Source organism: Schistocerca nitens, chromosome 8 (genome assembly GCF_023898315.1).
Source record: "Schistocerca nitens isolate TAMUIC-IGC-003100 chromosome 8, iqSchNite1.1, whole genome shotgun sequence".
Lineage (NCBI taxonomy): Eukaryota > Metazoa > Arthropoda > Insecta > Orthoptera > Acrididae > Schistocerca > Schistocerca nitens.
In genome coordinates this window covers 178,555,511-178,580,108 of record NC_064621.1, presented here as the reverse complement: position 1 = coordinate 178,580,108, position 24,598 = coordinate 178,555,511, and the positions used below count along the sequence as shown (strand labels likewise).

Here is a 24,598-nt window from a genome sequence, read left to right as displayed (position 1 = left end):
TCGTTTCACACCTACAGCATATTTTTACATCTTACTTAGGAAATAAATAACAATTTTAATATGACAAATATCATGAAAATGATTTGAGTGTCTATAGTGACAGTGTGAATAAATAACGCTGACTATGATCTAATACAGTTTATACTATCAGTACTTCTACTCCTGCTGCTGTTGGCACTCATAATAATAATAATAATAATAATAATAATAATAATAATGGAGACAGATATAAAAAGAATTTATAGGTGTGCAAAATAAACATAGCGAGTTCTGGGAAAATGAAATTTTGAGAGACTACACCGACTAAGAATAATGGGAAATAAAGAATATCTGGTTGGAAAGAAGGATATACACGAGGAACGAGTGTGTACAAGGACAATAGTAATCGTTGATGAAGTCTTCTCGGGTTAACAGTCGAGACAAGAAAAACTTTCTTCGAGAATGGCTATTCTGAGAAGCAGAGAAGATGCGCTTTGCAATATAGCAAGAAGAAGAAGAAGAAGAAGAAGAAGAGAAGAGGTAGGTGAAGAAGACGTTATGCGCTTAGCGTTCCTTCCGTATGCTGGACCGCCCACGGCAGAGATTGCTGGGATATTAGAAAAGAGCAACGTTAGAACCATGTTTTGCTCATCGCCAAAATCAACAATATGCTGGGCTCGGTGAAGAGTAAACTAAGAGTACAGACACATGTAGTCTACAGCATCAGCTGCGAGTGCGACGACCAGTACATCGGCCAAAAGGAGCGATGTATGGCGCAGCGCTGCTCCGAACACGTACGGAGCATTCGCCTACACTGGAGCAAACAGAGAAATCTGCAGTGGCGGAACACAGTCTCAACGAAAACCGTCAGATTTCGAACAAATAAATCTGTTGTGTAGGGCGAACGGGTTCTGGGATTCCATTTAAAGAGGCCGTAGAGATATGAGTCCATGATAACAAGGTCAATCGAGATAACGGTTTCCAACTAGCACCGCATGGGTTGCAGCGATAACAAAAATACAAGAACTCTCCGACTGCGAAACCGGCGAAGGCAGCGGATGGAATGGACAGGACCCACCAAGTGTAGAAGTATGAAACTGGAATTTGGTTGCGATCATTGCATGTCTGTTGTTTGAAACTGATAAACAATATTTTATTCAAAGTAAACCCCATTGCTATTTATATATTTCTCTCAACTTTCCAGCGGGCTGTGAGTGCCATGCCAAAAAACAAGTTCTGAATGTGACGCAGAAAGCCGTTTCTCTTCCGTTGGAAGCTATGGGAAAGGTGCAAAACATAGAAAAATGGGTTCTACCTGAACTGAATGAAAGACAGTCAGCAAACCCAAAGACCACTTGTGAAATGCTGCTCGCCAAATACGAAAGAAAGTCGTTTCTCCATCGAATAGTGACAGATGATGAAAAATGGATATATTTTGAGAATCTTGTTGTTGTTGTGGTCTTCAGTCCAGAGACAGGTTTGATGCAGCTCTCCATGCTACTCTATCCTGTGCAAGCTTCATCACGTCGCAGTACCTACTGCAACCTGCATCCTTCTGAATATGCTTAGTGTGTTCATCTCTTGGTTTCCCTAGACGCTGCCCTCCAATACTAAATTGGTGATCCTTTGATGCCTCAGAACATGTCCTATCAACCGATCCCTTCTTCTAGTCAAGTTGTGCCACAAATTTCTCTTCTCCCCAATTCTATTCAGTACCTCCTCATTAGTTATGTGATCTACCCATCTAATCTTTAGCATTCTTCTGTAGCACCACATTTCGAAAGCTTCTATTCTCTTCTTGTCCAAACTATTTATCGTCCATGTTTCACTTCCATACTCGATGTTAACAAATTTTTCTTCTTCAGAAACGCTTTGCTTGCCATTGCCAGTCTACATTCTACTACTTTAAGTGTCTCATTTATTAATATAATTCCCTCGGTATCACCCGATTTAATGCGACTACATTCCATTAGCCTCGTTTAGCTTTTTGTTGATGTTCATCTTATGCCCTCCTTTCAAGACACTGTTCATTCTGTTCAACTGCTCTTCCAAGAATCTTAAGCGTCGTAAATCGTGGGTGAGTCCAGGCAAACCATTGACATACACTGCAAAACCAAAGCGCTTTGAAAAGAAGACAGTGTTCCGTGTCTGGTGCGATAAGAATGGTGTCATCTATTATGAGATGCTAAAACCTGGTGAAAATGTTAACAATGATCGCTACCAACAGCAAATGATCGATTTGAGTCGAGCATTACGTGAAAAACGGGCGGAATGTGGAAGAAGGCAACACAAGGTCATATTGCTCCAAGGTAACGCTCCATCACACACAGCAAAACGGGTCAGGGAAACGATCGCGGCGTTCGGTTGGGAAACACTAGGGCATGCGGCTTATTCTCCAGACTTGGCTCCGTCCGATTATCATCTGTTTCTATCGCTGAGGCACGCTCTCGCTGAACAAGGCTGCAGTTCGTGTTAAAATGTACAAAAATGTCTTCGCTTCAAAAAGGAAGAACTGGTTACCTGAAGCCGTTGAAACTTTCCAAATCTTAGGTGCAAGGAGTATATAGAGGGCCTTTACAAGGGCGATGTACTTGAGGGCAATATTATGGAAATGGAAGAGGATGTAGATGAAGATAAAATGGGAGATACGATTCTGCGGGAAGAGTTTGACAGAGCACTGAAAGACCTGAGTCGAAACAAGGCCCCGGGAATAGACAGCATTCCATTAGAAATACTGACGGCCTTGGGAGAGCCAGTCCTGACAAAACTCTACCATCTGGTGAGCAAGATGTATGAGACAGGCGAGAAGTGGCCGTGCGGTTAAAGGCGCTGCAGTCTGGAACCGCAAGACCGCTACGGTCGCAGGTTCGAATCCTGCCTCGGGCATGGATGTTTGTGATGTCCTTAGGTTAGTTAGGTTTAATTAGTTCTAAGTTCTAGGGGACTAATGACCTCAGCAGTTGAGTCCCATAGTGCTCAGAGCCATTTGAACCATTTTGAGACAGGCGAAATACCCTCAGACTTCAAGAAGAATATAATAATTCCAATCCCAAAGAAAGCAGGTGCTGACAGATGTGAAAATTACCGAACAATCAGTTTAATAATTCACGGATGCAAAATACTAACGCGAATTCTTTACAGACGAATGGAAAAACTGGTAGAAGCCGAACTTGGGGAAGATCAGTTTGGATTCCGTAGAAATATTGGAACACGTGAGGCAATACTGACCATACGACTTTTCTTAGAAGCTAGATTAAGGGAAGGCAAACCTACGTTTCTAGCATTTGTAGACTTAGAGAGAGCTTTTGACAATGTTGACTGGAATACTCTCTTTCAAATTCTGTAGCTGGCAGGGGTAAAATACAGGGAGCAAAATGCTATTTACAATTTGTACAGAAACCAGATGGCGGTTATAAGAGTCGAGGGACATGAAAGGGAAGCAGTGGTTGGGAAGGGAGTGAGACAGGGTTGTAGCCTCTCCCCGATGTTATTCAACCTGTATATTGAGCAAGCAGTGAAGGAAACAAAAGAAAAATTCGGAGTAGGTATTAAAATCCATGGAGAAGAAATAAAAACTTTGAGGTTCGCCGATGACATTGTAATTCTGTCAGAGACAGCAAAGGACTTGGAAGAGCAGTTGAACGGAATGGACAGTGTCTTGAAAGGAGGATATAAGATGAACATCAACAAAAGCAAAACGAGGATCATGGAATGTAGTCGAATTAAGTCGGGTGATGCTGAGGGGATTAGATTAGGAAATGAGACACTTAAAGTAGAAAAGGAGGTTTGCTGTTTGGGGAGAAAAGTAACTGATGATGGTCCAAGTAGAGGGGATATAAAATGTAGACTGGCAATGGCAAGGAAAGCGTTTATGAAGAAGAGAAATTTGTTAACATCGAGTCTAGTTTTAAGTGTCACGAAGTCGCTTCTGAAAGTACTTGTATGGAGTGTAGCCATGTATGGAAGTGAAACATGGACGATAACTAGTTTGGACAAGAAGAGAATAGAAGCTTTCGAAATGTGGTGCTACAGAAGAATGCTGAAGATTAGATGGGTACATCACGTAACTAATGAGGAGGTATTGAAAAGAATAGGGGAGAAGAGGAGTTTGTGACACAACTTGACAAGAAGAAGGGACCGGTTGGTAGGGCATGTTCTGAGGCATCAAGGGATCACAAATTTAGCATTGGAGGGCAGCGTGGAGGGTAAAAATCGTAGAAGGAGACCAAGAGATGAATACAGCAAGCAGATTCAGAAGGATGTAGGTTGCAGTAAGTACTGGCAGAAGAAGAAGCTTGCACAGGATAGATTAGCATGGAGAGCGGCATCAAACCAGTCTCAGGACTGAAGACCACAACAACAACAACATTATGTTCGTGAATAATGACTTTTCTGGAGACTACAAATCTACTCTGTAGGAATCAGTATGTGTTTCGAAAAAGACGATCGTGTGAAACCCAGCTCGCGCTATTCGTCCACGAGACTCAGAGGGCCATAGACACTGGTTCCCAGGTAGCTGCCGTGTTCCTTGACTTCCGCAAGGTGTTCGATACAGTTCCCCACAGTCGTTTAATGAACAAAGTAAGAGCATATGGACTGACCAATTGTGTGATTGGATTGAAGAGTTCCTAGATAACAGAACGCAGCATGTCATTCTCAATGGAGAGAAGTCTTCCGAAGTAAGAGTGATTTCAGGTGTGCCGCAGGGGACCGTTACTATTCACAATATACGTAAATCACCTTGTGGATAACATCGGAAGTTCACTGAGGCTTTTTGCGGATGATGCTGTGGTATATCGATAGGTGATAACAATGGAAAATTGTACTGAAATGCAGGAGGATCTGCAACGAATTGAGGCATGGTGCAGGAAATGGCAATTGAATCTCAATGTAGACAAGTGTAATGTGCTGCGAAGTAGGCATTAACAGTGATTTAAAATGGAATGATCATATAAAGTTGATCGTCGGTAAAGCAGATGCCAGACTGAGATTCATTGGATAATCCTAAGCAAATGCAATCCGAAAACAAAGGAAGTAGGTTACAGTACACTTGTTCGGCCACTGCTTGAATATTGCTCACCAGTGTGGGATCCGTACCAGATAGGGTTCATAGAAGAGATAGAGAAGATCCAACGGAGAGCAGCGCGCTTCGTTACAGGATCATTTATTAATCGCGAAAGCGTTACGGAGATGATAGATCAAGAGTTTGCAGGAGAGATGCTCAGTAGCTCGGTACGGGCTTTTGTTGAAGTTTCGAGAACATACCTTCACCGAGGAGTCAAGCAGTATATTGCTCCCTCCTACGTATATCTCGCGAAGAGACCATGAGGATAAAATCAGAGAGATTAGAGCCCACACCGAGGCATATCGACAATCTTTCTTTCCACGAGCAATACGAGACTGGAATAGAAGGGAGAACCGATAGAGGTACTCAAAGTACCCTCTGCCATACACCGTAGGTGGTTTGCGGAGTATGGATGTAGATGTAGAAGTATCCGTTAGTCTGAGTTCCTAGAGCTCCCTCTGGGCATCCCCCGTGGGCTATACCATGTCCTGTCATACGGATGGACCTCTTTTGTGGCCCCAAGAATGATGCTGAATCTATCCTTCTCTGACACCTGTTTCCTTCAGTCCTTCACGATTATTCTAATTCAGTAAGCATCTAGACGGATGAGTCGAAAGTCAACGACAGAGTGGGTTAAGTTTTCCAGATGCAAGGGGATACGAGAAGCACTATCTGCCAAGTGGACACTCCAGAGTTGGTTGCCATCTCTCAGGCTTTGCGGTACGCCCACGCCAAGACGATCTTTCTGATCTCTAGCGATTCCATAATTTGCTTAAAAGGCATAATTCTGTGCTGTCCAGGACCTACTGGCTGACCTCTAGAGCTCTGGAAAGACAGTGACCTTCATCTGGTCACCGAGCCAGATAGGTATTCCAGGGAAAGAACTCGTCGACCGTCTAGCTAAAGACACAGCCACACGAGAATTACCCACGAGTTTCTTTTGCCTCAGGAGGACCCTCTTCACTGCAGCTGCAGTTGTCTATCGACGATAGCTCGTCTTCTCATTGAGTGCGCCTTGCTGGCCGATCTGCGGCACACTTGCAGATTGCCAACCTCGCAACCTGGGGTGCATACGGATGACGTGACAGCCACTACCAAAGTGTTGCATTTCAAGAGGGAGAGCAGATTTTATTCTAACCTTTAATACTCCTCCACTTCCAATGTTAGGGGTGGTCGTGGGGACGAGAGCCTCTCCCTGTGACGGGTACCCACCGAGCAAGCGCAGTTTATTTTCTTCCCCTCTCGGCTTGTTGTGTCTTTAGACTCTCCTGTGCAAAATAATGCCTGGGTTATCTCTGTTTTCTTTTACCTGTCGTATTACGGCTACTTTCACATTTTTTTAAACTTTGATTTGCTTATATACACTCCTGGAAATGGAAAAAAGAACACATTGACACCGGTGTGTCAGACCCACCATACTTGCTCCGGACACTGCGAGAGGGCTGTACAAGCAATGATCACACGCACGGCACAGCGGACACACCAGGAACCGCGGTGTTGGCCGTCGAATGGCAGTAGCTGCGCAGCATTTGTGCACCGCCGCCGTCAGTGTCAGCCAGTTTGCCGTGGCATACGGAGCTCCATCGCAAACACTGGTAGCATGCCGCGACAGCGTGGACGTGAACCGTATGTGCAGTTGACGGACTTTGAGCGAGGGCGTATAGTGGGCATGCGGGAGGCCGGGTGGACGTACCGCCGAATTGCTCAACACGTGGGGCGTGAGGTCTCCACAGTACATCGATGTTGTCGCCAGTGGTCGGCGGAAGGTGCACGTGCCCGTCGACCTGGGACCGGACCGCAGCGACGCACGGATGCACGCCAAGACCGTAGGATCCTACGCAGTGCCGTAGGGGACCGCACCGCCACTTCCCAGCAAATTAGGGACACTGTTGCTCCTGGGGTATCGGCGAGGACCATTCGCAACCGTCTCCATGAAGCTGGGCTACGGTCCCGCACACCGTTAGGCCGTTTTCCGCTCACGCCCCAACATCGTGCAGCCCGCCTCCAGTGGTGTCGCGACAGGCGTGAATGGAGGGACCAATGGAGACGTGTCGTCTTCAGCGATGAGAGTCGCTTCTGCCTTGGTGCCAATGATGGTCGTATGCGTGTTTGGCGCCGTGCAGGTGAGCGCCACAATCAGGACTGCATACGACCGAGGCACACAGGGCCAACACCCGGCATCATGGTGTGGGGAGCGATCTCCTACACTGGCCGTACACCACTGGTGATCGTCGAAGGGACACTGAATAGTGCACGGTACATCCAAACCGTCATCGAACCCATCGTTCTACCATTCCTAGGCCGGCAAGGGAACTTGCTGTTCCAACAGGACAATGCACGTCCGCATGTATCCCGTGCCACCCAACGTGCTCTAGAAGGTGTAAGTCAACTACCCTGGCCAGCAAGATCTCCGGATCTGTCCCCCATTGAGCATGTTTGGGACTGGATGAAGCGTCGTCTCACGCGGTCTGCACGTCCAGCACGAACGCTGGACCAACTGAGGCGCCAGGTGGAAATGGCATGGCAAGCCGTTCCACAGGACTACATCCAGCATCTCTACGATCGTCTCCATGGGAGAATAGCAGTCTGCATTGCTGCGAAAGGTGGATATACACTGTACTAGTGCCGACATTGTGCATGCTCTGTTGCCTGTGTCTATGTGCCTGTGGTTCTGTCAGTGTGATCATGTATCTGACCCCAGGAATGTGTCAATAAAGTTTCCCCTTCCTGGGACAATGAATTCACGGTGTTCTTATTTCAATTTCCAGGAGTGTAGTTTGAGCAACCAGGTCTCCATTTTTTTCGCTTTTTATCTTTTTACATGTGACATGTTACAAAAGTAAATGGTGCTCTCCAGATGGTAAAACAGTAAATCAGATTGACCATGTTTTGACAGATCAACGTTTCACTTCATTTATAAGAGATGTCAGAACGTATAGAGGAGCTGAAATTGGATCGGATCATTTCCTCGTTGAAGGAAAGATGAAAATCAAGATGGTTTAGAATCAACAACCAAAAGCCACACCAAAACCTAATTTAGACATCGAACGACTGAAGGAACTGTCTGTTAAAGAAACCTATGTGATTGAAATAAATAACCGATTTACAGCATTGCAAGAAGCTGAGGAGGAAAGTAGTGTCGAGAAGGCTTGGGAAAGAATAAAGACTGTAGTAACAGATGCAGAAGAAAAAACACTGGGCAAGAAAAAGAAAACGAAGAAATAGAAATGGTTCAACGAAAAGTGTCAGAGAGCAGCAGAAAGGAGGAAAGAAGCCAGAATGCTATGGTTGCATAATAAAGAGAGTGAGGACAGGAGGGAGAAGTTCAATGCGGTTAGAAGAGAAACAGCAAGAGTTCTGCGAACAGAGAACAGGAAATATCTAACTAGAAGTGGAAAGCAGGAATAGAAACTCAAAGAAGTTGTTTCAGTATATAAAGGAAAGTAAGAGAGGTTATCAAAGTGAAAACCTATTCATAAAAGATAAAAATTAAAATATGCTAACGCAGCTGGAAGGTATCCTAGAAAGATGGAAAGAGTATTCCTCACAAATTTTAAATTGCACTGATTCGTACATAACCTTCAATTACGCAATGTCTGAGAGTGACAGCATTAATAATGACGAATGTAGAATCACAGAACAGGAAGTGATCCACTCCATTCAAAAGTTCAAAAACAACAAAGCAGCAGGCGAGGACCAGGCATCAGCAGAGATGTTAGAAGAAGGTGGAAGCAAACTACACAAAGAAATTTATAACCTTATCACAATGATCTGGAAAACTGAAACGCTGCCTGAAGATTGGAAAACTGCAATAATTTGTCCCACACACAAGAAAGGAAACAGAATGGAATGTGGAAATTACAGAGGATTCAGTTTGCTGAACGTAACATACAAAATCTTGTCAATGACCATTCGGGAAAAACTTAAAACTTATGCGGAAAACATTATTCAAGATTACCAGGCTGGATTTCGAACAAATCGCTCCACAACTGATAATTTGTTTACTATACGACACATCTTTGAGAAATACTGGGAATTTAACAAAAACATCCACTGTCTCTTCATTGACTTCCAGTGAGGCTACGACAGTATCCACAGAAGTAGCCTCTACAACACCTTACGAGAATTTAGTATACCCAGTAAAATCATTAGGATGATACAACTGTGCATGGATGGCTCCCAGGCAGCAGTGAAGTTCCGAGGATCCATATCCCCCACCTTTCCAATTAAAACAGACTTACGACAGGGAGACGCTCTTTCATGTGTCGTCTTCAACCTTGCATTAGAGAAAGTGGTTCGGGAGAGTAATTTACATCTATACAATGGTCTCCGATTCGAACACAGTGAAGTAAAACTCCTGGCTTATGCAGATGATATAGTGTTGCTGAGTGAAACTGAAGAAGAACTGAAAGACATATACAGATATCTCAGGCAGAGTGCCAGCAAAATTGGGCTTTTGATTAACCAAGAGAAAACCTAATATATGGAAATAGGTCGAGTCATAAACCCAAATCTTTACTTTGAAATTGATCAACATTCTAAATTCAGAAAAGTTCTCCAGTTTAAATACCTTGGATCACGTTTCAACAGTAAAAATATCATAACAATGGATATAAATGAAAGAATAGCCTCAGGGTCGAGATGTCTGTACTCACTAATCAACCCACTCAAAAGTAAAGCTTTGTCAATCACCACAAAGATGAAGACATACAACACTATTATCTGCCTCATAGTACTGTACGGTTCAGAAAGCTGGACGCTTACAAAGAATGAAAGAGAAAAACTGAATGTTTTTGAAAGAAAAGTAATGAGAAAAATCTGGGGACCTGTGTTGGAGAATGACATATGGAGAATTCGAAAGAACAATGAAATTTATCAGTTGATGAAGCAACCCACTACCATCCAGAAATTAAAATGTAGGAGACTGCAATGGGCTGGACATGTGACCAGAATGGTAAACAACAGAATCACCAAGACAGCATTTGAAGGAACTCTCCAGTCAACAAGACCATTAGGCCGACCTCGTGCAAGGTGGAAAAATGACATAGAGAAGGACCTCGCAGCATTAGGAATTTCCGCAGAGTGGAGAGAGGCTGCGAGGGATAGAAGGCGGTGGGAGCAGATCGTTGATGCAGCGCGTGGTCTACAGGGCCTGTGATCACTGAGAAGAGAGAGAGAGAGAGAGAGAGAGAGAGAGAGAGAGAGAGATAGATATATGTTTCGCTCATGATAAGGAGGGACTGATGACACAGACGTTTAGTCCCTTTAAACATATCATCATCATCATCATCATCATCATCATCATCATCATCATCATCATCATCATCATCATCATCCACCTCATCTGCAAGTTGATATACTTAATTGATTCCTTCTGGGTGGGCACCATGCCCACATTAAATTTAAAGAGCTACATCGTTTCTACCAGGCTGTAATTTTAAATTGTTCTTATAACATGTGTATACAAAAACGCAGGTGACACATATAGCAATCGCTGTTATTGTTTTGCTGTAAAACAATCTTAGTCATTGTTATCCGTTTTACAGGATTCATTAACCGAAATGGTTAAAGCACGCGTTACCATCTTATTAAAAAAGGGAAAAAGAAACAGCGTATTGGATTCCTTAAGCATCAGTAATAATAAGGGACCAGATAAACAAGATAAATTTCAGGGTGTGGGTGCACAGTCCAGAGTCGACAAAAACGCGTAACTCGTGATTTCGCAGCTTAAAACTGATAGCCGTGATTCAGGGCCCGATCATGGACTCTCCAGGCAGCCCCCTGAAGTTGGCGCTCAGCGGTTCGCGTTGATGCAGAAACATAGTAGAGGCAAAGGTCATCCACTTACAGTGACGGAGAGCCTGTGTGGCCCACTGCACTTGCGATACCATTGATGGCGATAGCAAAGTGCATTAGATGAGCTGGAGTGTGGCATGAATGGCATTAGATGTGACGAGATAGAAGCAGATGGGTATCTTGCATACCAAATTGAAATATTTAAGCAACTACAGTGGACAACGTCATGTCGAGGTCATTACGGGCGACGGCCAAGTATACTTGGAGAAGAACTGGAAAACAAGGTTCTATTCCCGAACGAGACTTTTACTCTGCAGCGGAGTGTGCGCTGATATGAAACTTCCTGGCAGATTAAAACTGTGTGCCCGACCGAGACTCGAACTCGGGACCTTTGCCTTTCGCGGGCAAGTGCTCTACCGTCTGAGCTACCGAAGCACGACTCACGCCCGGTCATCACAGCTTTACTTCTGCCAGTATCTCGTCTCCTACCTTCCAAACTTTACAGAAGCTCTCCTGCGAACCTTGCAGAACTAGCACTCCTGAAAGAAAGGATACTGCGGAGACATGGCTTAGCCACAGCCTGGGGGATGTTACCAGAATTAGATTTTCACTCTACAGCGGAGTGTGCGCTGATATGAAACTTCCTGGCAGATTAAAACTGTGTGCCCAGCCGAGACTCGAACTCGCAGGAGAGCTTCTGTAAAGTTTGGAAGGTAGGAGACGAGATACTGGCTGAAGTAAGGCTGTGAGGACCGGGCGTGAGTCGTGCTTGGGTAGTTCAGATGGTAGAGCACTTGCCCGCGAAAGGCGAAGGTCCCGAGTTCGAGTCTCGGTCGGGCACACAGTTTTAATCTGCCAGGAAGTTTCAAGGGTCTGTTGTCGGATTAAGAAACAGCAAGTCATCCATTTGAGTCTATTTAGGAAAATAACAGAATGCCCTATTCAGAATGCCCAGAGACTGATCTGAGGCAGTTTCTCCCGCATAAATGTTATTCTCCCTCATAAATGCTATGTTCCATCTCAGGGAGTAAATCCACATTTCATGCCGACAAGACACCACCAGTGAGTGCCAATAGAAACGAATAATCTTCCAGACCAGTCAGACCAAATACCAAACAGATTTTGGAAATTATAGAGAAAATAATGTCGATAGATATTTATGAGCGCTCAAGATGCTTCTCGAAGAAGCTTTAGTAATGATAACAGTACCTTAGACGGAGAAGCGTAGCCAATTTCGGTGACGTAGCCATGACAAAGAACGTCAAAATGGTCATGAAGGTTGGCTCAAGAAGCTTCTGAAACATTTTTTGTAAAGGCGAGTGCTCGTCCTCAAGGGCGCGTCCTCTGACGCCCAGCGCACACGACGAAACCACGTCGGCCGTGTACCGCATGCACAGACGCCACGCCTCCAACCCGTCTGAAATAATAATAAAGCATAAGTACTAAATAAGATACAACACAAAAGTCAAGTTGTTGTGTCTAATTCATACAGCATAGACACAATGAGGTAGCTAGGTGCACGCTAAACTATCGCAGACGGGCTTGAAGTACTGGAACAGGAGACTTATTAATGCACTAAAGAAAAGTACGTAGTTGTATAATACTTAACTTTATTCTCTTGTTGGAATACATCTCTCTTGAATATTAGTACGCTATAAGCACTGATACAAATGGCGCCTTGCTAGGTCGTAGCTATGAACTAAGCTGAAGGCTATTCTATCTGTCTCTCGGCAAGTGAGAGGAAAGCTTCGTACGTCTGGTCGCAAGCTATGTCGTCCGTACAACTGGGGCGAGGTCTAGTCCGTGTCTTGTGACCTGCCATGTGGTGGCGCTAGGTTTGCGATTACACAGTGGCGACACGCGGGTCCGACATGTACTACAGGACCGCGGCCGATTTAAGTTACCACCTAGCAAGTGTGGTGTCTAGCGGTGACACCACACAAGTCATTGTAGAACACGAAACACCAAGTGGAATTAATTATTTCAATTTTAGAATCTCAAATAAAGACAAAAAACATAGTTGTGAAAGTCACAGAAAGCCAATAACTGTGAACTAGATATTGAAAGATCCCCTCGCGGTGCGAAACGTCCGTAAAAGTTTCTCGGTTGAGCCACGACACCATAGAAAGTAGTGTAGGTGACATTCAGTATAAGTGCTCAGGCTTACCACCCGAGACTACGCTACTTACGTTAACCCTTTCATGAGTTGTCTTAATGATTCGGCATGTAAGATTTCCTCCTACCTGTTTTCTTACAAGCTCTTGTAGATGATGTCTCTCTAAGCAGCTATTTTTAGCGCATTGGATACTTTTGAAGGTGCAACCAGGTGGCTTGCGATTGTAAGTGGTTGTGCGGGTAGCTAATTTACTTGAAATAAGTCCGGGGATGCCATTACGAAGCATTTATTAGCGAACGCCGTAAAACAGTTAGAGTGAAACAGTCTGAAACAATTCGTCTCAGGAAGTTAATGAAATTCGAGAGCTTGGTAAAACCAACTATTACAGAAGAACACTCTTTGAGTACGTCTTATCGTCGTCTGACTAGATTGGTGCACAGTCGAAATCTCTTGCATACTTCGTAAAACTTCGCAACTATTCGTACATCGTCCTATCTTAACAGTATTCATTTGTCTACGAATTAAACTGGATTACTGCATAGTGGTACTGTGGCATTATAGATACGATGACTCTTAGGCTCCTCGTGGTATTTGCTATGACAAAAGTAAACGGGTAACTAATATTTAATAAACAAAATGTTGAGTTTCGCTCTGGAACGCCTATGGTTTCCCTACGTATCGGTAGTCAACCAAAATTTTCCTTGTAGTTGGCGTACCTCTCCCCTCTCCAGTGGCTCGCTACTGTGCCGTACGATTTATTCCTTGAGAACCAGCTTCTAATTCGGTGCGAACGTACTCTGCACTACTGCATAAGGCAGCGTGTTACTTCTGCTAGCTGCAGAGCCCCAGTGAAATGAAAAATTTAGAAAATAAAATTACGTCCAAAACAAGAGTCATCTCAAAGCTTTCCCTCCAGCGAGACCAACATAAAATGGCATACTTCAAATCCATAAGTAACTGCAATCTCAGTATATTAATTAATAAAACTAAAATATATTAAAAATAAAAATTATAAAATCAGTTACATCCAGTATTAGATACTATTCTGCTTTAATGCATAAAATACTTTATAAAAAAGAATTAAACGAACCAGTTGGTGAACGGCCACTCACAAGCAAGAAATCAGTTTTGCAAAGCTGCCTTTCTGAGGCAAGGTTTTTTAGCTAATTGCCAACCTCTTTAAGACATGTGACGTAAGAATGTTTCTACACCAACAGTAAAATACAAAATAAAATTATTTATAGTATCAAACACTATGTAATAATACAAGTACAAACTTATATGTAACTTGTGTCCAAGCTTCTATATTTGACAAACTGACAGAAACTTCACTACAAGATTCTTAGAGCATACTGATGTACTCCGTCTTAACAACCTGCAGATATCCAATTTTGCTATACATGTTACCATGTTACCCAACGTAGCCGTTCTGCAAATAGCAAAGACCAGAATCTTCAAGCACTTCATCTTGCTCACAAAGGATTCTTGAACAAATTTAAATTTTTATCAACACACATATAACATAAGAATACCTTCTCAATGATCAAACTGAAAATAAGAAGAAATTTTTGGCGCGGTAGTTCTAAGGTTTATAACGAGCAACTAATCATACAACCCGCCCCCTCCCCCCCCCCCTCCCAACCGTTACTTTACTGCGCTTGTATTTATGTTAGTTGCCAGTAACCTGCCAAATTATAGTTCTTGTGATATTTAGGTAAGTAACTTTGGTTAAAACATTTTTAAAAAAGAAACCAATGACAAGTATTGACAGCTGTTTCACCTATCAGGAACTTGACACGATCTGTCAACTGGAAGATGTTATTTTTTATGACAACGGCCATGAGGCAATAATTCGAGGTCATGTAACGTAAGATTAGAGACAATGCAGCATCTTACAGCCAAGTTTTGAATTTTCTGAGCCTGAATTTACTGTAACGCTACTTGTCAACATTCATGTTAGTACCAGTCTGGTTCAATATTTTTTCCCCACACAGCAAACATACAGGGTGAGTCACGCAAGGCGTAAAACCCTTTTATTTCGTACCGCTTACACAAATCGAAACTCGGCCTACAGTAAATGTTAGAGCGTCGAAGGGCACGTATTTTTTTGTTTGGTTAATGTTTTTGACACTGGTATCAACGGAGATATTGAAGCATGCACGATTTTTTGAATGGAACAGTATACTTCTTATAGCTGAATTCGACAGCTCTTCCTCAAAAGTACTGGGACCCGCGGGAGAGCCAGCCATGACAAGCTGTTCCACTTAGTTCGCAACATATGAGACAAGAGAACACGCTCAGATTGCAAGAAGAATGTAATTCAAAAGAAAACAGGATCTGACACGTGTGCACATTTCCGAACTAATAGTAGAGTAAGTCACAGTTGCAAAATACTGACTCAAGTTACTTACAGAAAAATGGAAAAACTGCTAGAAGCCGACCTTGGGGAAATTCAGTTGGGCATCTGAAGAAATGTAGGAACACGTGAGGCAATGTTACAACATTACAACATTCTGTAGAAAAATAAATAAAGATGGAAGACTAACGTTTCTAGTATTTGGAACTGAAGAAAGCTTTTGCCACTTTTGGCTAGAATACGCTCTTTGAAATTCAACAAGTAGCAGCCGTAAAATACAGGGAGAGGAATGTTATATACAACTTGTACAGACCGCAGTTGTAGGAATCGAAGGCATGAAAGGGAAACAGTGGTTGAAAAGAGAGTAAGACAGGGTTGTAGCCTATTCCAGATGTAATTCAATCTGTACATTGAGCAAGTAGTAAAGGGAGCCAAAGAAAAACTGTAGAAGGAATTCACGGAGACGAAATAAAGACTTTGAGGTTTCCCGACGACATTGTAATTCTGTCAGACACAGCAAAGGACTTGGAAAAGCAGTAGAATGGGATAGACAGTGTCTTGAAATTAGGATTTAAGATCGAGATCAACAAAAGCAAAACAATGGTAATGGAATGTAGTCGAATTAAATTAGGTGATGCTGAGGAACTTTGATTAGGAAATGAGTGACCAAAAGTAGCTGACGAGTTCTACTATTTGGGAGTTAAAATACCGGATAATGACCGAAGTACAGAGGCTTTAAAATATAGACTGGACATGGCAGAAAACGCGTTTCTGAAGGAGAGACATTTGTTAATATCGAATATAAATTTAAGTGTTAGGATGTGTTTTCTGAAGGTATTTGTGTGAAGCGTAGCCTTGTACGGTAGTGAAATATGGACGACAGGTAGCTCAGACGAGAAGAGAATAAAAGCTTTTGAAATGTGGCACTACAGAGAAATGCTGAAAATTAGATGGTGAGACGAGTAAATAACGAGGAGATATTGAATAGAATTGGGGAGAAACATTGTGGCACGGATAGATAAAAAAGAAGGAATCTGTCGATAGGACACATTCTGAGGGATTAGTCTGGTAATGGAGGGAAGTATGGTGCCTAAACATTGTGGAGGGAGACCATGGGACGAATACGTTAAGGAGGCTCAAATGGATGTACGTTGCTGTAGTTCATTGGAGATGAAGAGATTTGCACAGGATAGACTCGTGAGAACAGCTGCATCAAACCAGTCTTCGGACTAAAGACTACAGCAGCAACAACAACAATAACAACAGTTTCTGTAACGTGCTATTTCTCTCTTACCATCCCACACCAGCCAATAGTTGCTTATGCGAAACCTTAAGCAGCTAATTAAATTCTCATCCCTTCTCAAATTGCTGCAGGAATTCAACACACCCCGGAAACTTTATAGGCAGAATCCTGTCTTGTTCCTACTCCTCTTCCAATATGGGTCGCTGCCAACTGTCTATCAACACGCACTTCATTCTGTTCATCCCCACACACTTCATGTCGCAAAGTAACGTTAACTACATTTTGTGTTATGGTCCCCTTCACCTTTTCCTCTCTCTTCCGTAAATCAGGGCTCTGTAATCTACCCCTCAATCCCACATTTCACAGCTCCATCTCCATATCCGACTCTCTTATATACATGTATAACCCCCTTTAAAGCGCTTCCGCGAACCTAATACCAAGTTCGTGTTACCTGCTTTATATCATTCCAACATATCCACTCATTTATCCACGTAGAATTACCACGAGCAACTGTTCATTCACTTGTCTGCTCAGCCATCAAATGGTATACACAGTTTATTTATCAGAAAACTTTCGACATATTAACCCTTTATCTGTAACCTCATTCAGTATTTTAAAACAGGGCTGTAAGTCGAAAGTACATCATGTTGGCAGAAGATCGCTCTTCGGACAGATGATCGCCTGCCCTCAGGTTGGGGGAATGAAATGCTGTCAAACAGAAAAATAATTATAATGCTCTGTCTGTAGATTGTCTTGTGTCCGAAACTACTAACGGAAAAAGATCTCGTCAGTTTGACATAACTGTGAATAGTGGCAATATTTTTTTCTAGCAGTAATGTACTGCTGTATAAATAAATAAATATACATCTGTACGAGTTATCCCAACTAACAAATATGTGGCCAGGATCGCAACAGCGAGTGTAACACTTAGTCACAGTGACAACCCCAGTCAAGTGAACCAAAAACACAAACTTCTAGGCCATCACGACTCAGAAACGTTTATCTAGGTCTAATCAGTATTCTTACTGCCACGCTGCTACGTTTCACAACTGTTTAAGTAGTATATACTTATATGGATATGGTGTCTGTTCCTTCGGACATGTCCGAAGGAACGGACACCGTATCCATATAAGTATATAGTTGTGGCAGTACTGGCCATGACCTTCTTCTTCTGTGCGAATGCACACATATTCCCCGAACTCTTACGGGACTTGGTAAGAGTGTCTTCCACGAGTAATAAGTGTGTTGGGTAGGGACACTACGAATGTAGTGTGTGCACATACAAGGTGAGAATGTGGGTCTCGCGGGAGACGTGCGCGAGATAGTCCCTGCAGTCGCGCTATCCTCTGAGCCCTCGCTGGCTCAGATGGATAGAGCGTTTGCCATCCAAGCAGGAGATCAGTTTTCGAGTTCCGGTCGGCGCATACGTTTCCACCCGTCCCCATTGATATATATCAACTCCCGTCAGCAGCTGAAGGTATTAAATTAATTCTAATTTCGTTTAAGTAGTAGGTCTTGTTGGCTACATTTGTACCGTGTCTGTAAACCACAACGAATGCATGAAATACCTGTACTAGCTTTTGGCCCCTCCTCTTTCAGCATTCGCACCATGTTATCGCAGACGTCTTTGATCAGCAGGAACATGGGTTTCAGGCGGCTAGCTGTGAACGACGGACTCAGCTGAGACCGGACTTTCCTCCACCTGCAAACAAGATGCTTATGTTACGGACAGAGGTACACAAAACTACATCCTATCACTCAGATAAATTTGGAAGACGGAGAGGTAACTTTTTGTCTGGACAATTACTTCTAGTCCACAGCTAACAATTTTAATAAAAATTAGAATCAAGTGTGATGCAGAAGACTAACGTATTTACATGTGTTGATAATTTCATGAGCATGTCAGCTGTGAAATGGGCTTGTAACATTAATAGTGTAAAAAGAATAACACGTTTACGTTTGTTATTAAAACAACCACCTCTTATGTTTTCGATAATCTGTGGGGTCCAACATCTAGCTGTTTACCGAAGATAATCATAATAGATTGTAGACCCACTGTGTTTGTATACACACTCAGAAGACAAGCTCGGATGTCAACATATGAGCAACTTTGTCGCATACACACAGTTGACGGATATGTAGATGATTGCAGTTGTCTGCAACAGGTACAGTGGCCACCACAGTGCATTCGTGTTGTTCGTCTTTTGTGTTGTTACAAGGCATGGTGGGGTTCACAAGGGCATGAGCTGTGTCAGATGGGCCGGCCGGAGTGGCCGAGCGGTTCTGGGCGCTACAGTCTGGAACCGCGCGACCGCTACGGTCGCAGGTTCGAATCCTGCCTCGGGCATGGATGTGTGTGATGTCCTTAGGTTAGTTAGGTTTAAGTAGTTCTAAGTTCTAGGGGACTGATGACCTCAGAAGTTAAGTCCCATAGTGCTCAGAGCCATTTGAACCATTTGATTTTTGTGTCAGATGCTGAGTGACCATTCTGCGTGACAAGGAGACGCTGCGTCCGCATGTGAGACAGCGTTATCAGCATGGTGGCTGGCTGGTCGAATAATGCAGTATCCAGATTTGTGGATTATTTGGATGTGATAGTGCCCCGATAGTACCCGTCATCAAGGTTCCCCAGGACTACGTCTGACCGCCACAAGGAAGGATCGTCGTTCTATGCACTAAGCACAATGTAATCCCTCACGTCTGCTGCTGCCATCCGAGAACAAGTATTGGACTCTCTGCAACATTCTGTATCATCCCACACCACTGGTCAGAGAGTAGCAGCGGCTGGAATAGGGATTTACTATCCGATGGGTAAAAATGGTTAAAATGGCTCTGAGCACTATGTGACTTAACTTCTGAGGTCATCAGTCGCCTAGAACTTAGAACTAATTAAACCTAACTAACCTAAGGACATCACCCACATCCATGCCCGAGGCAGGATTCGAACCTGCGACCGTAGCGGTCACGCGGTTCCAGACTGAAGCGCCTTTAACCGCACGCCCACACCGGCCGGCCATCCGATGGGTAGGTTGCCTTTAACACCACGACAAAAACAGCTGCATTTCGAGTGGTGCCTTCACCAGGAAGGATGAACGGCGTCGTATTGTGTCCAGCAGTGAATCGCTGTTTTGCATTATGCCGGATGGCCATCGTCGGCGATCTGGGCACACTCGAGTCACTCCTGCCGTCAAAGTGTTGGGAGCCATTTGGTACCACTTTTGGTAACAGCTGGTACTTTTTGAGTAAACAACGGCAGAACAGTACGTCACGGACATTCTGCGACCTCTTAAAAGGCTCTGAGCACTATGGGACTCAACTTTTGAGGTCATCAGTCCCCTAGAACTTAGAACTACTTAAACCTAACTAACCTAAGGACATCACACACATCCATGCCCGAGGCAGGATTCGAACCTGTGACCGTAGCGGTCGCGCGGTTCCAGACTGTAGCGCCTAGAACCGCTCGGCTACAACGGCCGGCGCGTCCTCGTAAGTTACCTCTTAACTACAGTATAGTGGTGCCATTTTTCAACAGCACAATGCTCGACCACACATGTTACGTGTCTCTATGAAGTGTCTGTAAGATGTAGAGCTACTCTGGTGGCCTGCAAGATCCTCTAATCTGAGGGACGAACTCTAACGCCGACTGCATCTCAGTACTGTTACGCAGGATATCAAAGACCAGTGACAACAGTTCTGAGCCAACTTGCATCCAGGCCATATTGATAACTGGGCTCATACTTTCAAGTTCTTTGCAAATTTGACTTGATTTTGTAATCACTGAAAGAACATCACATATCAAATGTTTTTTATTCCACTCTTTGATCACAATATGAATTCTTTAGACGATGACCGGTTTCAGTCCGTAATGACCATCCTCAGGTCTTTTTTACACCATGTCCTAAAGTGGTAAGGCCATAATGGCATCGCCAAAACATATAAATATAATCAGCATAGTATCGTCATATAGATCTAAAATAAGGTGTAGGATAGGCCACGTCGTCCACACCAACTCACTGGACGATGTGGCCTATTCTACACCTTATTTTAGATCTATATGACGATGCTATGCTGAAACGATTGGATCCAGTAATGAATCACCATGTATGTGGAAGGCTTCCAGAAATGTCAATGCTGCCCCCATTCGCTGTTCTTTATGGTGCTCTGTAAGCATTTTGGGCACCCATCGTGCACAAAATTTGTGGTACCCTAGCTTTTGAGTGACAATTTCAAACAACAAAGTCTGTGAAACTTGTGGAAAAGAAAGTGAAAACTCCGTCATTGTGAAGCGACGGTTTTCACGAATCGTTTCATCAACTTCAGCGACAAGATCGTCAGTCACAATGGTCGGGCGTCCACTCTTTACTTCATCATGAACGTAGGTTCGGCCATTTTTAAACCAAATGCACCATTTCCTTCGGAACATTCGCTCATTACGTTGTTTATGTACACTTCGCACAGTTGACGACAAATTTCTATAGGTTTTAGGTTTTTCGCCAACAAAAACCAGACCGCACCACACAACTGGCGGAATGTTCGATTGTAGCGCACATTTCAAATTCGAATATCGCAAAAACCAGACGCGCAGAGACGTTCCCTCTGTCACGGATGGATGCCGACTGAGCTGCCGAACACGCACATACCAAAATATACACGGTCGGCGAGCGCCTAGCGGCGTCAGACGGAAACATTTCCTTTCTGAATAGCCCTCGTAGATTCATTTATAAATGACTGCAAAGGATAGTGTTACACCATAATGTGTGGCATGGTGTCATCTCTAAAGAATGCGTGGCAGCTAGGTTCCTGCAATTTCTTCCCGACTGCTCGTGGCACCAATCTGCCTGTAACTCCTGCACGGATTTCATTATTTGACGGCTTTCTGTACGTCAGAGCCAGTCGCACAATCCCGTGATATCATCGTGGTGTGATCGTCCTTGAAGGACCCGTGCCATACTGTTGTCCTTAGTCGTGCCGTCACGAATTGTTCTGCTGTCATTGCACTACAGCCGAATGTCAATGTGATCTGCCTCCATGCTCCTGATGCCAATGATCCGATCTTTCTTAAAGTCCGAAAGAAGGAGACAACGATGTTCTATTAACGTTAGACGCACCTAATATCCGAAATGTGCTCACATAATTATGGTGGAGAAAAATTGTCACGAAATTTTAACCCTGGATAGCTGATGCCAGTAGGAACCAAATTTACTAAATTTGTGTAGGGCGACACGGCACCATTTTTAAACTACGGAAACCTGACGCCACGCGCTCCAATTGGCCGTGGATTGCCGTGTTGCCGTTCGTCAGTTGATGGGCAGTGCTGTGCTTCTCGTTACTACCGCGCCTGCCGGCCGCCTTGGATACATCGCGATCTCCAGCACGCCATTCGCGGTCATGCGTTGTCCAGAGCATCCGGCAACAGGGCAATCCCGCGTCCAATTGGAGCTCTTGGCGCTAAGTTTCCGCAGCTTAAAAATGGTGCGTTGTCGGCCTACACAATGTCAGTAGTTTTGGTTCCTATTGCCATCAGCCATCCAGTGTTAAAATTGCGTGACACAATTTATCTCCACCCTGTATAGGGTTGGTTTCTTCTGTCCTGAAAACACTTAAAATAAGCTCCCATAAGGATGAAATTTTTGTCAACATACCACAGAGACATGGAAACAACGGACCGTAAGTTTGATATCCTGCTGTCTTTATACACAAAGTACATGGTGTAACACATTCCATTTCAGTCAGTGTAAAGGAAAAAGACATTCAAGTGATAATTATCAGATTGCAGTTGAGCTGAAAGATCAGCAGCGTTAGTGGAACTGTAATTGTGTCATATTAATAACTACAACTTTTGGACCACTTTTTTTCCTCAGGATAAGATCTGTGTGTGTTTCAACTTTTTTTTGACGTCTGACAGCATGTTGGTGCAGAGTGTCATGTAAACTTAAGTACAATATATGACTGAAACATGGGCAGTTATAATACAAGAGATGTGATTAAATAAAAATGCACATGAGATGTCCATTTCACCTTTATGTGTATTGGTAAGATGAACCAGTGTACTGGAAGAGATGAACAATATAAAAATGGGTCAATATGAAGAAAACAGTCAATTAAAAATTCATATTTTTGTTTTGAATATGCAAGATGAACCAGTGTACTGGGAGAGATGAACAATATAAAAATGGGTGAACATGAAGAAAAGAGTCAATTAAAAATGCATGTTTTGTTTTCACTACGTAAGATGAACAAGTGTACTGGGAGAGATGAACAATATAAAAATTGGTCAACATGAAGAAAAGAGTCAATTAAAAATTCATATTTTTGTTTTGCATATGTTTTAATGAATGTAGAATTATAATATTAAATATTTTAGTCCAGAATGATTTTATCAGTTTATCACAAATCTTGAACAAAGGCTTTTCTAATGAGTTCTTGGTTTTGTTCAAGCATTACCCTGGCTTTCTCTCTTCACAGCAGTTACACTTATTACCAAAATTTTGACTATCGTGAGTTACCTTTATTAGAAAAATTTTGACCATCGTGAACAGGAAACACACTCAATCTAATAGTAATAATCTAATGGTAATAAATTTCACCACAGCCAACACATTCATCTTCGTCTTATTCATCAAATTTTTATTTCCGTAATCTTCTATAGTGTCTGCACCTGATGAACGCTGAGAGCTATTTGCATAATTTTGCTTACTGAGCTTCTTCGGTCTTTTTTTCTCTTCACTAGTATACTGGTATTTCCCAGTGATCATTTATTGATAATTTTTTGTGCCTTTTTGTTTCCTTTCTCCTCCTCTTTTTCCCTACAGTTACAATATTTTCAGCAGAGTTTAGCCCTTTGGATACAATTCTTTCTCTCCTCTTAACAGTCACGGTTTTCGTCAATAGAAGAAAAAGTATTGTCTGTGCTGACTTAGGAGTAGTCAGTTTTGAGGTGATAATCTTGAAAGTGTAGTAGGAGTGGAGGCCGAAGCTGTGACAGCGAAAGAAATTGACTCTGTTCTTTTGGTGTGCTTGGGATCAGTACGTCTTTTGATGAGCTCTGAGGTGGTTGGTTGGCCTTTTTGCATTTGCTGGCACAGACATATCTTCCGACAGTTAAGTACAGCCTGAAACTGCGCCCATCTTCAGTGGGATTATTACACATGCCTTGAAGCCAAATTTAATTGTGCTCCATCTCTCCCACATTAAAACAAGTGGCCGATCTCTCCCGATTGTCTAGGAGAGATGGGCTACACCAGCTTCTGTCTGTAGTCAGCAAATTCGTTGCCCATTTTAGGTTAATTTCATGTCCACACATTTGTCAAACTTGCAGTAAAATAAACTGTATCAGTACTGTGAAAACTGAGCCTTAATACTAAAGTTATGTAGCAACACAATAACGCTTTTCGGTTTACCAGAACAGAGAATGTGTTTTTTCTCCAGAACTAACACGAAAGTGACAGCAATTCTTCTGCATCACGTTTGTCCACAAAAGATGTTCTTCACAAGTAGTGGGATCCGCTCTCCAGCGGCGCATTTGTGAAATTTGCCACTGGTCCGTCTCACCCAGTGGTCCAACTCTCCCTGACTTACCCGACGTATTTGACGTAAGCAGCTCTTCTGGGTTTATTTTATCGGGCTGCTTCCGGGCGTTCGCTCATCATGGGCGGTACAGTTATTAAACAAGACAAATATACTGGTGTGCAAAACTTAAGGACGAAAGTAACTTTCGCATGATGTGTCATTGCCAAATAACGTAGCTCGGTGAAACGTGGACCATAAATACTGCTACAGTGTAGTACAGAAGGTAACGGAAAGAAACGCGCAATGAGAGAAACAGAAATGACACTTTTATTGAAAGACAACAATTACACTGAAGTCACCTCACCGCGACTTAACGATTGTCCCCTGGACATTATGAAAGGCGGGACGTGGTTCTAAATAGGGTAGGGTGAGTGACCACCAAGGACGACAATGCTCTGAAATGTGCTCCCATGCTCGACTCAATCTTAGTGAGGAGTTCTTGGCGTAGGGCATTCCATTCTTGCACCAGCGCAG

The 24,598-nt window shown here is 43.3% G+C and overlaps 1 protein-coding gene across 1 annotated transcript in view; it reads right to left on the bottom strand.

Moving 5' to 3' along the window:
• Positions 1-24,598, bottom strand: part of LOC126199356 (probable cytochrome P450 6g2) — a 76,874-nt gene that overhangs the window by 28,138 nt on the left and 24,138 nt on the right. Inside the window, exons 4-5 of the mRNA XM_049936219.1 lie at positions 18,124-18,257; positions 12,050-12,257 (exon numbers count right to left, since the gene is read on the bottom strand). Coding sequence (XP_049792176.1) covers positions 12,050-12,257; positions 18,124-18,257 — 342 coding nt within the window. The remainder of the gene's footprint in view (positions 1-12,049; positions 12,258-18,123; positions 18,258-24,598) is intronic.